A 13,642-nucleotide genomic window follows, 5' to 3' on the forward strand; every position below is an offset into this window, starting at 1 on the left:
TGTGCATGTAGAATATGTGCGTTAACACAGCGGAGAGAATTTTATTCCATTGAGTGAACACAGTGCTCTTGCAGGTGACACATGCTTTTAATGGACTCTGCCATGGTAAAGCTTTTACTCCAAAACTGTCTTCATTTTAGTCATGAGAAAATATAGAATACAATATTCTAAATGTAATTAATTTGATATTTTATCTTATGTTTTGAATTTTTTAATTATTTAATAAATAATCTAGTGGTCTTAAGCATTTTTCAGATCTCTGGCTGTATAGAGAGAGTCTCTGGGTTACATATAGTATAAAATTGAATGTTTTAGCCTTGATTTTAAGTAAATATTATCATATTAATGTGTTTACACAATTATGATGCTTGCTTTAAAAATCCATTAAATATTTATTATTGCGCAGTATGCTTGTAAATTACATTAATTGTGCTTAATACGTTTTAATGTGGAGGGAGAACGACACATAGCTGACCCTTAGCTTTGGTTGATGCTTTATTTTTGTTTAACATATAAAAATTGACCAAACAATAATTGGTGGACCCCTGCAGTACTACCGCAGAAGTGTACAGAGATTTGTAGAGATGCACTTGAAGTCCTGGAAAAGAATATTCGAAAAACATGAAAATTTAACGCACACAAGTATTTCTGAACTCGGTTTTGCATATGCATGTGTTGGTTTTCGGATGTTTGCTTGACCCGATGTTTTTTTTCCTGTCGACTGAGGTTGATTTTGACAGTTTTCAGCTTTTTATCACTATTTGTCCTCTCTGTCTGTCTGTCTTCTGTCTGGAATCTCAAGTCTCTCCTAAAAGAAGTCTGCCTGGTGGACAGAGCAAGCAAATGAGAAGACAGGATAGTGTAAGGAGAAACAGAAACTCGTGGATGACAGCTGGAGATGGGCAGATAGACCGTGAGGTTCAGCACACAGAATCCAAGCGAGATTGAGATGAACAAAAGAGGAGGGAGAGTGTTTAATTAGTGTTGGGTTTTCTGTAGCTTTACAGGCTTTTTCTTTTGCCAGGTCTTTTGATGACTGTCTCCCTGCGGCCCCGTCTTATTACCCGTACAAATCTCTACAAATACTGGAGCATTATTGGAAACGCATACAATCGGGCCTGCCAGCTCCGGCACCAAATCACCAATCATAAATATGCACTTTATCATGATAATCATTGCATGTCTCCTCATTTCATTTCCACAGATGGTTTAATCTCTTTTTAATGTGGGCTTTAGTGCGGATTCTTAAAAATGCCAGAGAGACCCGTGCTGAGCGTTCATGCGATTCATGGAGCCAGCAACTGTTACTAAAGTTTATCATTTGCTATTTCAAAGCGCATGCTTTTTTTGTTGTTTTACAGATGCTTTTGTCTAAAGTAACCTGCGTATTGGAGCCTAACACACTGAGGCACCCATGCCAACTTGTATAGTTATTTTTCTCTGCGCATCTGTGCAATTTTGTTGGTCTGATTACAAATGTTTTCGTGCGTTTGCTGACTGTGGAAAAAGACAAAGATTGATGTTGGTGAAATGAGCGCTTTAGCTTGGCATCACGGTATCCACTCTGTGGTAGCATTGCAGTAATGTTGTGTTATGACTAAGCAGCCCTTGATCAGACGGGCCGGAAACCTGGAGGCTGTCTCATGGGCCTGACAGCCCATCCCTCATTCCCTTTCAATCCCTGTTTATTTCATCTCCCATTCTCTTTAACACAACTCTCAGAGACATACAGAGAGAGAGAGAGAGAGGGCGATTTGGGGGGTGGGGAAGATGATAAAATGTAATTTTTCTAGATCATCATCAGTTTCGTTCTCCTTCTCTTCTGTCCGAAAGCAGATTGTTATGCTATTTATTGAGAAGGTTATTGTGTGCCTGATTTGGTGAGCGAAGGAGGGAGGGAAGTTTGTCTTGGAGGTCAATTTCCCAAACCCAACCGCACCAAAACACTCAAGAGAGTGCTGCTTACGGCATACTGAACAGTATATACTAAATACTTGTAAATGTCTTGTATATGTTGTGAACAGTACACAGTAATTCACATTTCATCAGTTCATCAGCAGCTCAGTTTATAGCACACAGCTTCTATTTCTATGCGAGATACTTTGGTATCGACCCTCTCATCTGCATCACTGCTAGTGCTTCATTAGATATATATATATATATACAGTCTTCATGACATTTGGAGACACCATGTTAGACCGTTTCATGTCAGTTGCCCTTTCATTAGCGATCTAAATGTTAATTGATGGGGTTAACGACTTCTCACTACAACTATGTGGCAGGAATCACAGAATTGGCTTAGATCTGCAACACTGGCATTCTTGCTGCAACTTCGCTCACCAGGCAAACTGCAAATCCAAGTGCTCTTTCAAAGAGCTTTTAAGGATGTTTAGTGACTTTTGCTTGGCCTTTAATGTGCCCTTTAATATGGTGTCAGTGTAGTACATAGCATGTGAAAAATTACCTGTCTGAAAGACCTTTAAAGCCCTGTTCTTTGTCTACATCAAAATGTATTTGTCTGTTTAATATTAATCAGCTGTGCTTGTAAGTGAGGCGATATACAGTATAGTTCAGTATAGGTGTAGCTGAATCTATAGATTTATGAACAACACAGATGATACACAGAATCGACCGAAAGGCATAACACACCTACTCACTAGACTGCTTTTAGAGCCTCTTTGTGTTTATACTATTCTAACTCAAATGTGTAGATTTCAAATAAAGAATGGGTTGTCAGAAAACTTAGTTGTGGTGACGCTGTTGTCATGCGAATAGCTTAACTTCCACTTTTTACTTCCATACATTGTTCATACAATGCGTTCATTTGTGAAGATTATATTGATGAACAAAACATGCTATAATCATACACTTTTGTTGGTTACAGAGGGTGTTTTCTGCAATAATTCAAAAGCCAGTGGATAATAGATTTAGTTGTTGAATCTATTGAACTATTCCTTTAAGAAATAAATTCTTTACCACATGCTTTCCCATTCAAAGGCAAGAAAAATACAATCCTTGGATGCTTTAAAGAGGCCATAATATCATAAATTTGTTAGCCATGCACTCAAGCAGTGAAGGCCATTACACACGCTTTGGTTTTGTGTGCTTCTGAGAGACGGCACCGTGAATCATGCATCATCTGACTTGCATACGTGTTTAGTGTGTATGTGCTGTGTGTGTGTAATGAATGGACATAGTTTTGATGGCACGGCTGTTAATCATGATGAACAGATCAATACTGCATATCTTTATCCCACACACAGTTGCTTTCTTCTATTCCTGTAGAAGAGGGGTGATATGAATGGAATGACTAGATGGAGGGGTGGTGAGAGGGCCGTGCTCAGATCGATATTCCAGCTGTTCACGGACTCTTGTGTTTTTAGAGTTCACATTCACTGAGTGCCCTATATCTGTACATCACAGGCCTGAAATGATCGGAAAAGCACATGCTGTCATGCATTTCATGTGCTATATCTGTCAGTGTTTGAACTGGTCTTAGAGATCTGCATGTGATATACAGGATAAATCAGCCAATTTGTTCCAATTACATAGAGAACATGAATCTTTAATGATCTTCCTCCCTCTTGCCAACTGATTACAATTAGTTCTTTAGGGTTTTACTTTCTCAAGTTTTAGCCATCCCAATATTCGCCAAATCAAATTTGTCTGCTCCAGAGTTTTAGCATAATTAACAATTAATTGTGGAATTTAATGAGAAATCACGTCTCTACTTTCTCTTGGTCTTCAGGCTAATTTTTTTCTGTTTCGGTCTCATTTTCTTTTGTTTTTTTGGCTCTCACTGTCTTTTTCTGTTGGCTGCTGTCTCTGATTCTGTTATTTGCATTCTTGTTCTGTTTTCTATCTTCTCCATCCTTTCTCTGCTCACTAAAGTGTCTGAGGAGAGTGAACCTGTGGAAGAGCCACTCAAGTACAGTAAGTGTGTGGATGTATGGAGAGTGGGTTTTTCCTGCATGTGGCCCCTTCCCCATGCTGATTTCATCCATTGGGTATTTATGAAAAAGAAAAACAACCAGAGACAATACTCAGTACTCAATAGGGCTTTGAAACCTAGTGAGCTGCCTTGCTGTCTACTTCCCTACATAGAAAAATGCCTTCTAAGATGGCATCCTAACTAAAATTGAATACATTTTACCAATTGAAAATGCTGTTCAAATGTTTGGGGTCGTTATGGTTTTTTTTTTAAACAAATTACAACTATTGTTCAGTAAGAAAATATTAAATTAAATAAAAGTGTCAGTAAAGATATTTTAAATTTTACTAAGAAAAGAACAAATAAATGCTGATAATAAATAAAAATCACAGTTTCCATAAAAGCAGAATTATTGATGATGATAATGTGAAATGTTTCTTGAGTATCAATTCAGCATATTAGAATGATTTCTGACGGATCATGTGGCACTGAAAACTGCAGTAATGGCTGCTGAAAATTCAGCTTTTCCATCACAGGAATAAATTGCATTTTAAAATATATCAAATTGGAAAATGGTAATATTTTGAGCCAACAACTACTCTTGGTGAGCATAAGACACTCCCCCAACCCTCGCTCAAAAAAATTAATTAAATATTATATTCTTTCAAAAATCTAACTTTCTGAACATTCTGGAATTGCCTTTTCTGCTAGTATGTACTGTTGCCTTAGATTGACCAAAAGGTGTCACTTTTGGCCTGGCGCCGGTGTGCCTATAGTGCTTTGCAATGCAGTGTAGGTAGGCAGATCACCAGATTGGAACATAGCTAGTGGCTGAATAACCTGTGGAGCTTGAATGGTGTTGTCTAGTCACTTTGACTTTCTTTTGTAGTCACTGTCATCTCTATGTGTGAATGTAAAATGCTCATGCTGTTGTGGTTTAGCTATGCATCTGGGTTAGCTGTTTGTGTGAATAGGGCTCTTTTCCTGTAGATTAACCCCGCTCCTGTGTTTTTCAAGTTGGTATCCAGACAGCCGTGTTAATTAGTGCACAAGACAATTATGCACTTCTCTCCGGAGACCTGCGTTTACTTCTCTTAATCTGGTGTCTTAAATAATTAAACTTGTATTGAAACCCCTTGCTTTCTATCTGCTCCTCTCCTCATCTCTTTTCTCTTTTTTATTCATCACTCACTATCTCTCTTCTGAGATCTGAAGAAGGAGCTGTTTAACCTGTTAAGTCAATGACCTCTGCGTTGCCTCCTAAGTTTTATTTGTTTTAAAAGCCACACGGAAGACAGAGAAAGATATCAAAATATTTAGCTCCCTTCCTAAAATCTCCATGCATAGCAAGCTAAATGCATACAGTGTGTATGCGAGTGTGTTTGAGTGTGACCCCATTTACTGCATTCATCACAGCTGTGTGGCTCTAATCTCATTCTTCACAGCTGTCTTGCCAAAGACCAATCCCCTTACTCTCTCAGCATGACCATTACACACTCATTGGCTCTGCCTCAAAACCTAATGAGCTACCTAGACAGTATTTTTGGACATGTTCAAATTGAAACTACCTACCTGGACAGAAGTTTTGGACATCAAAATCAAGTTCAAATTAATTTGACCTACTTACTGTTTTTGGGCATCATAGGCGAATTTAAATTGAAGCTACCTACCTAGAAAGCGGTTTTGGGTGTCATAGATGAGCTCAGTTGAAGCTACCTACCTAGAAAGTGTTTTGGGGCACCATAGACATGTTCGAATCGAATCTACGTACTTATACAGCGTTTTTGGGCATCATAGTGTAGCGTCTCGACCAATCTGACACACTAATTTTAATTTGATTTAACAAATCAATTATTCATTAGATTAACAAATCGTCACAGTCCCCTCACTCAATAAACTGGATGCCAGGATTTCTGCTGAACACCAGGCCCTCTGGTCACCATGACAACTAATCATGATATCACTGGTTTTATGACCCCCCCAGGAATGTGAGTGGGATAACCCACTCATTGTCCCCATAAGGAAAATCCACAAGGAATGGACTTTTCTACTAATTAATTCATAGGAAAACCTTTCTTTGAATGAACACACATATTCTTCAGGCCATTGTGTATATTATTGCTGTTTTGTATTAATCTGTTGTATTATAGACTATTTTATTCATGCTTACGATAATTACTGAGTTCAACTTTAACCCTTTCCTATACCAACTGTATGTGTATGTTAGACCAGTTTATGTGTTTATGTAGGATGTTAGACCAGTTTGTGTTTATGTAGTATGTTGGACTAGTTTAAGTGTTTATGTAGTTAATAAAACCTTACTTGTATCACACTTGACGTGTTCATTGTTTGCTCATAACCGGAGTCACTAATCATGCAGATTTATGCTACAAGCTTTGTAGAATTGTACAGTAAGAAGTTATTTCCCTTAACCAGGAAATTAACGTTCTTAGAATTGACAAGACAGTTGACCCTGAGAGGTCAACTAAATATCTACAGCGGATCTAAAATATGAATAATTAATTATAACTAGTTATGGTTAATTATTCATATTTGCTGTTGTGAGCTGAGTCGCTACAATAGAAAAGTTTACATTTAAGCTACACATTGTTTTTGGCTATCATGAACATGTTCAAATCAAAGCATTTCTTGAGCATTATGGGTGTTTGAAAGTGTGCAATTTTCCATTCAGCACACGTTACATCACTCTCCTCCTCCTGTCTCGTCAACATAACATGTTTTCACAATGCCATCCTGCTCATCATCTGACCCCGAGAGGTCAACATATCACAGAACCCCACGGGTCCTCATTAAATGCATTTTCCTTAAGACTTTGCTCTTTAATTATTCAGTGTTTTCTGTTCAGTGGTGTTTAAGATGAAATGCTAGTTTCTTTCCCACATGTGATTGACAGTAATGGTGAAAAATTAAGCACGGACTGATGTGTTCCTACTGTTGTAGCCCATTAGTATGCTTCAAGCTCTGTGTCAGTTTTGTGACTGTCTGTGTGTGAATCTGCTTGTTCACGCTGGTATTTTTTATTTTCTGCATACATGTACTTGGGTGTGGTAATAAATTGTGTTGATGATGATTTTCAGCTCGACGAGAAGAGGAGGAACTGGAGGAGAAGAAAATCAAAAAGAGAGTCAAAGAACTGAAGGTGCTGGACCCGAAGATAGCACAAAACCTCTGTGAGTATTATCCAGTAGTCTTTGTTTTTTTGTTTGGTTTGTTTTGTTTTGGTTTTGTTTGGTTTTGTTTTGTTTTAAGTTGGGTTGTTTTTTGTTTTGTTTTGTTTTAGGTTGGGATTGCTTTGATTTTTGTTTTGGTTTAGTTTGGTTTTGTTTAATTTTGTTTCGTTTAATAATCAAATTTTTGTTTTGTTTATTTTGCTGTTTTTTAATCATTTTTAATCAATTTATACATTCGCTAGGGTAAAGGGGGGCAACAAACATGAGCTTCTGTCTCAAAAACCGTCATAGCAAAAGACACAGACAAAATAGAGCTAGATGCAATAGCACACATTTTTTTAAAAAGTATAGCATGTGCATAGACCAACAATGACAAACATAGTGCAGATGAGCAGAAATTAATAGTAAGCTTTTAGACTTGTCTTCTCTTAATTTTTTTTTTTTTTTTTTTTTTATGATTTTCGTGTTGTTTTGGAAACAGTAGTAAAAACTTATTTCCCTACTGTTCTGACTGTGCAGAAAGGTATGTGAATCAAAACAAGTTTTCAGGTGTCCTTTTTTCCTTGCGACCTTCCTTCTTTTTCTTTCTCAGAACCTTGAGATACACAATAACACCTGTCTTGTGCTGTTATACAACGTCTTCTCTCTCTCTTTCCATCTTTCACAGACACTTCTCTTTGCATCTGTTTTTAAACATTTAAACTGCTTTTCTCCCTTTACTTTTTCGCTGTTTTTCATTTGCATGTATTCACACTAATTCATTTGTCCGAGTGTCTCTGTGGCAATAAACAAAGTTCTGTAATAAAAGGGAAAGGGAGAAATGAAATGTTCCTGTCCCAGCTGAACACCCCACCAGTCGGATCACTGTCCCTCACCCTTTTTCACCCTTCTGTCATTCACTTACTCCTTCTCTCACCTTCCCTTTATTGCCATTCTTCTGAAATCGGATTTTAGCTCAGGAACTGTGAGTATTTGTGACAAATGCAGGCAGAGGTGAAAACCCTGTTGTCTTGATATATGAATGTTATCTTGATACTGCCTCATCTGGCCCTCGTCTCGACTAGTTGAAGTGAGATTCAAATGCAGACGATGTCAAGCTCATTCTTTCTTTTTATCAGATATTATCACCATGCAGTGGACATACACACATGCACACAAGACAAAGAGTGTGTGTGGCCTGTTGATGAATTACTGCAGGGAGTTTTTGATGTAAATTCTGCCTCTCTCGCTACCTTAGCCATTTTCCTGGGGTCGTTCCGTATGCCCTATGAGGAGATCAGGAGAATGATTTTAGAGGTGGACGAGGATCAGCTGACTGAGCCCATGATCCAGGTAACATTCCTCTCATCACCATTCATGACCTTTCAAGCATGCCCATGTTCAGAGAGGACAGCCACAAATGTGAGCAATTCAGGGTACATTTTTCAGCAGCACAGTAGACCGTTTCCACATCTATGTTATAGGGTGCTTGTATAACTGATACTTGGTAATTATGAACAGCTTTACAAACATGTCTCATGCATATGCACATCAGAACAAATTTTCTGCTGTTATAATAATAATGTGTTCCTGTGGCTCAGTGGTAGAGCATTGCATTAGCAGTGCAAAAGGTTGTGGGTTCAATTCCCAGGGAACACACATACTGGTAAAAAATGTATAGCCTGAATGCACTGTAAGTCGCTTTGGTTAAAAGTGTCTGTTAAATGCATTAATTATAAATGAAATAAATTATAATAAAGAGATGGTCTACGCTAGAATCATATGACTGCGTCACTATACACTATTGTTTCTCATGGTTTTGGATTGCCATCAAGCACATCACAGAAAATACTGAACAGCGGCATAGCAGAATCTTCTGCATGACACTTTTCTACTGTTGCATGGTTTAAATGCATATATTTCATTTTTGTTTTATAAATACATTAAACATTATCCCTCTCTTTGATTTCCCCCTGCTTTTTATCATTCAGCAGTGATGTGAGGCTCAGCTTTATGTATTCTTCAGTAGCTCAGTGCACAGCAGGTTCTCATTCACTATTATAGTTTTAAAATATCCACTACTTCAGATCCATAACAGGGCTTTGTTATTTTATACTGCTTACCACTTAAAAGCAGCCTCATATTTATCTTAATGACTGCGATGGGAACAACAGAAATAGCCATCTGCATCTATACTATATATTTCATTTTGGAGTTGACATAGACAAAATTGGCCATCCATCTATTTGGCTCATGTTCATGTGCACTAATGAAGTGGCCATTTGGAGATAAACTAAACCAGTTCATATATGGCTATATGAAGCTTCAAAGTTTTTCCTTTTGTAGTAAGAGAGAGGTGCTTCCTGACTCCCCCTCCTGAACCCCCACAGACAAGCAGTTAATTAAAAGTGCATTTATATTGTAGTACTTTATGCCAATACTTATGAGTTACGGATTCAAAAAATAACAAGATCGCAATATGTTAATAAATGAGAATTGCTGGAGATCTATATATATCTATGATTTAATGATCTCATGGAGGGTGACATGGGTACACGAGAGGTTGAGAGAACACACGATGTGGATAGACATGTTCACATGAGTGCATGTATAAAAATGATTAAATTGCTGCTAAAACATTTATTTTATGTATTTTTTTTTAGCATTTGCTTTTTATAAGATAGGCAATGGAGATTGAAAGCAGCTGATTGGTGAAAAGTGATTCTGAAATGGATAACGAAACGTCATAGCCCTACCAATGCTTTGAGATGAAACCACATATTATGATGAAGCTGTGTGAGCCTAATGGTGTGAATTCCTTTCAACTCATTACCAACTTTTTTTGATATGTGCAATGAAAAATCAGTGGACTTCCAATGAGAACTCTTGGGTGTAAGTTCTATAACTCTAGAATTTGGCCAAAATCTGTGTAAAGGTTGGAATACACTACACAACCTTTTAAACCTGAGCAGATTTTAAACCACTACGCATCATACACTTGCGACTCTCTAAATAGTTACAGAGGAAAAACTGGCCATCGAACACTAAAACTAGTGAGGATCACTCACTATCAAAAGTCCAAGTCATTCTGAACACAACAAACTAACACAGAAATGCCTCGTTCCTAGGAGATGAGCAGCAAATGAAAACAATACATTTTCTAAAATAGGCTGAAAATATCAAACGTGTTTGGAGTCCATCATTATTTTTAATAAAATACAAAATAATTTAAAATAAAATAAAGGGTATGTATCACAATAAAGTATTAGAGTATTAAAGTATTAGTTTTTAGTATTTGACCTGGTAATGAGCAGGTTGTAGGTTCATTTCCAGCCTGGGCCAACTCATGAACTGGAGGGTTACTGAGATCACAGGTCTGCTCAAGTGCCGTTTTGGCCTTGAGCAAGATGCTTAACCTCAGAATTCTCCAGGGAGATATATCGTACCTTCAATTAGTCTAGTGTGTCCTTAATTGCCAGAGAGTCGATTTAGATGAGGAGCTCCTCTAAATGGCTAGACACTAGAACTAAACCAGCAACAATTAGATTGCAGGTTAAAGTTGAACTGTTAATTGAACGAATGTAGCACACATTCTTTGTAACACAAGTTCTTTGTCTTGTTTTCCCCTCCAGAATCTTGTGAAGTACCTGCCTGAACAGGAGCAGCTGAACGCACTGGTCAAGTACAAGAGCGAATTTGCCAACCTCTCTGAACCAGAGCAGTTTGGAGTAGTGGTAATTCCATACACACACACACACTCTTCTCAATTCTAAATGGTTTTCATATGAATTTACTCTTCAGTCTAGTGACATGTCCAGTTAGAAGTCATCTGTAATTTTTTTATTGAAAGGGGTCATATGACGTCGCTAAAAAGAACGTTATTTGGTGTAATGCAATGTGTTTATGCGGTTTAAGGTAAAAAAAAAACACTATTTTCCATATAATGTACATTATTGTTTCTCCTCTTTGGCCCGCCTTTCTGAAACGCGTAGATTTTTACAAAGCTCATCGTTCTAAAAAAGTGAGGTGTGCTCTGATTCGCCAGCTATCCAGTGCGTTGTGATTGGGCGAATGCCTCAAGCATGTGACGGAAATGTTACACCCCTTAACATACTGTGATGCCGTCTCCCAACAGGACGAGACAAAACCAATAAAAAACCCATTACAAATGAGGCATTTGTTGCATCCAGTGGGGACACAATTACTGATTATAATGACTTATACTGTCTTTTTAAGCGTTTGCGTTGCGTATCGCACCACGTAAACATAAAACCATGTCTGCATTTGTGATCGGACAAACAACAAGCCTACTCTACACTCCTCAAAACTCGCATTTGAATCATCAGTAGCAAATTATTTAAATATAAAAAACGTACTTACAGGCTATGAGCTAGAAGCGCCAGACTGTCCTTGCAAAGTTGGAACTGCCCAACTTTATAGCCTTTGTGCCACAGACGCATTGTAGGCTACTGGTTCAGGAAACAGTCCTCATCCTCCATAAAATGCGCAGCACACATCTGAATATTTGGGTTAAACTGTTCTGGAACAGTGTTGTAAATACAACTTAACCACTGATTTCTAGCCCTCTTTTGGAAGACCAAACAAAGTAGTTTCGCTTTCACAACGAAACACAGCAACTCCACAACATGGCGGCGGCGGCAAAAGCAATAATTAAAGTTAAGCCTTCTTTCTTTGTGTGAACATTTGGGCAGCGTTATGCAAATCTTCCCACATCGTGACGTAGATATGTGGGGGCGTGTTAGAACAAGCTGTTTTAGGTAGGAGGGGTTGCCTCTTAACTTTTATAAAGAATATCTCTTTGGATTTGAGACTTTAGTCTTTGCTACTTTACAGATCTTCTTTATGCACCAAGAGCTTGTAACACTTCAAAGAGAAAGGAAAATTTGAAATCGCATCATATGACCCCTTTAAACTTTTCTCAGGTCGATGTTTTGTTTGTCCCTATACAAAAGATTTAATCTCTTAAACCGAAAACAGAAACTGAGACCAATATCATCTAGACACAAACAAAACAACTACATATTGTACAACCCAAGATGTGTATTGTGTCTCTAAACACAGAAAGAATTACTGTAATTCTCTAATGGAAAATGCATATGGTAGACCTGCTACATTAACACAGTTTTAACCTAGCTGTCTTAACCGTTTACTCTGTAGTTAATAAAACAGCTCTTGCTGAGGCCCTCAGTGAATGTGAATAAGGTTTTAAATAATAAATTAATATTCACAAAATGTTAGTTTAACTTGTTGTACCACATTGTTTTCTAGTTGAGCCAGAGTAATGTTTTAAAAAGTGCCAATGTATACACTTTTTGGGGGAAACTAAACTTGTCTACAGCACATTGGAACTGAAATAGGAGGGAAAAAACGGTATTTCCTCCATGGCTGAATTTCTAGCACCGAAGCAAACAAAATTATATTTTGCCCATATTATGGTTTTGTAGTCTAAACTATGATTTAAATAGAAAATGTTTATTTTGAGTCAATTAATTTTGCTAATCTCATCTAAATTACATCTGTCATTATCTAACACTCACAATAATTTAATGACACTAATCATTTAATAACACTAATGATCAGCCATAACATGAAAATATGATATTGCTGAACCCTTAATTAAATGTACAATATGTTTTTTTTATTTTTTATTATTAAAATATCCAAAAACCACTAAAACAGTGTTATATATTTTGCTGGCTTGTGTACTTTCATTATCTCTAATTTTTCAAAGAATGTTTAAATCCAGAGAAATAAGCAATTTTAACTAGTGACACAGACCGTTTCCATAGTGTCTTTGTGTTGCCTGCTAATGACATCATAACCTCTCGATTTCGATTTAATATGGAAACACCAAAGCTTTAATATGTTGTGCATTTTAATAGACCGGCGACGACCGCACAGAGTAGCATTATAACAGAACTTTCAAACGTATCTAGTATGATAAAACAGCATTGCTTTTTTTTCCCCTCATATGCACGACCAGAAGGAGCGGAAGCGGTCAACTGTGGCATAATAAAAGCTCTGCTGCTTTCGAGCCGTGTGTCACGCTCGTTCAGCGGCCTCGTTTCGCTTCGACGGCTTTCAGCCTCACCCTGCGTCATTCTACTACATTAATAAATCATTAGCTCATCCATGAACATGATTTCTGCCCAAGTCCCATCGGATTGCATCAGCTGTGGGGATGAAGACGAGAACTCCCATGATTCCACACTCAAGTCACAGCATCATCAAACTACGCCTTTGCTTCTTTGTTTATTTTGAATACGTGCCCTCCAGCGGCGAAAATTACATATTGTGCCTTTAAGCTATCAAAGTGTTACCGGTTATGATTACCAAATTGTTCCCCAATATCAATTTAAATCAGTTTGATACCTCTTGATATGAAATATATTTTGTGAACACATTTTATACTCATAACAGCTTTATAGTCATCTGTGTTGTTTTAGATATCACTGTGGGATAGTGTTGCATTTTAATAGTAATTTTTCTGTTATGATATGTTCAAGAGTTGTCATTTGAG

The 13,642-nt window shown here is 37.5% G+C and overlaps 1 protein-coding gene across 1 annotated transcript in view; it reads left to right on the top strand.

The window, feature by feature from the left end:
* The window catches only part of LOC107581615 (protein diaphanous homolog 3-like), a 344,565-nt gene that overhangs the window by 202,306 nt on the left and 128,617 nt on the right, over positions 1-13,642 (top strand). The window contains exons 15-17 of the mRNA XM_016267247.1: positions 7,030-7,122; positions 8,360-8,454; positions 10,734-10,835. Of these exons, the coding sequence (XP_016122733.1) occupies positions 7,030-7,122; positions 8,360-8,454; positions 10,734-10,835 (290 nt within the window). The remainder of the gene's footprint in view (positions 1-7,029; positions 7,123-8,359; positions 8,455-10,733; positions 10,836-13,642) is intronic.

This window comes from Sinocyclocheilus grahami, unplaced genomic scaffold (assembly GCF_001515645.1).
Source record: "Sinocyclocheilus grahami isolate Dianchi unplaced genomic scaffold, SAMN03320097.WGS_v1.1 scaffold3.1, whole genome shotgun sequence".
Lineage (NCBI taxonomy): Eukaryota > Metazoa > Chordata > Actinopteri > Cypriniformes > Cyprinidae > Sinocyclocheilus > Sinocyclocheilus grahami.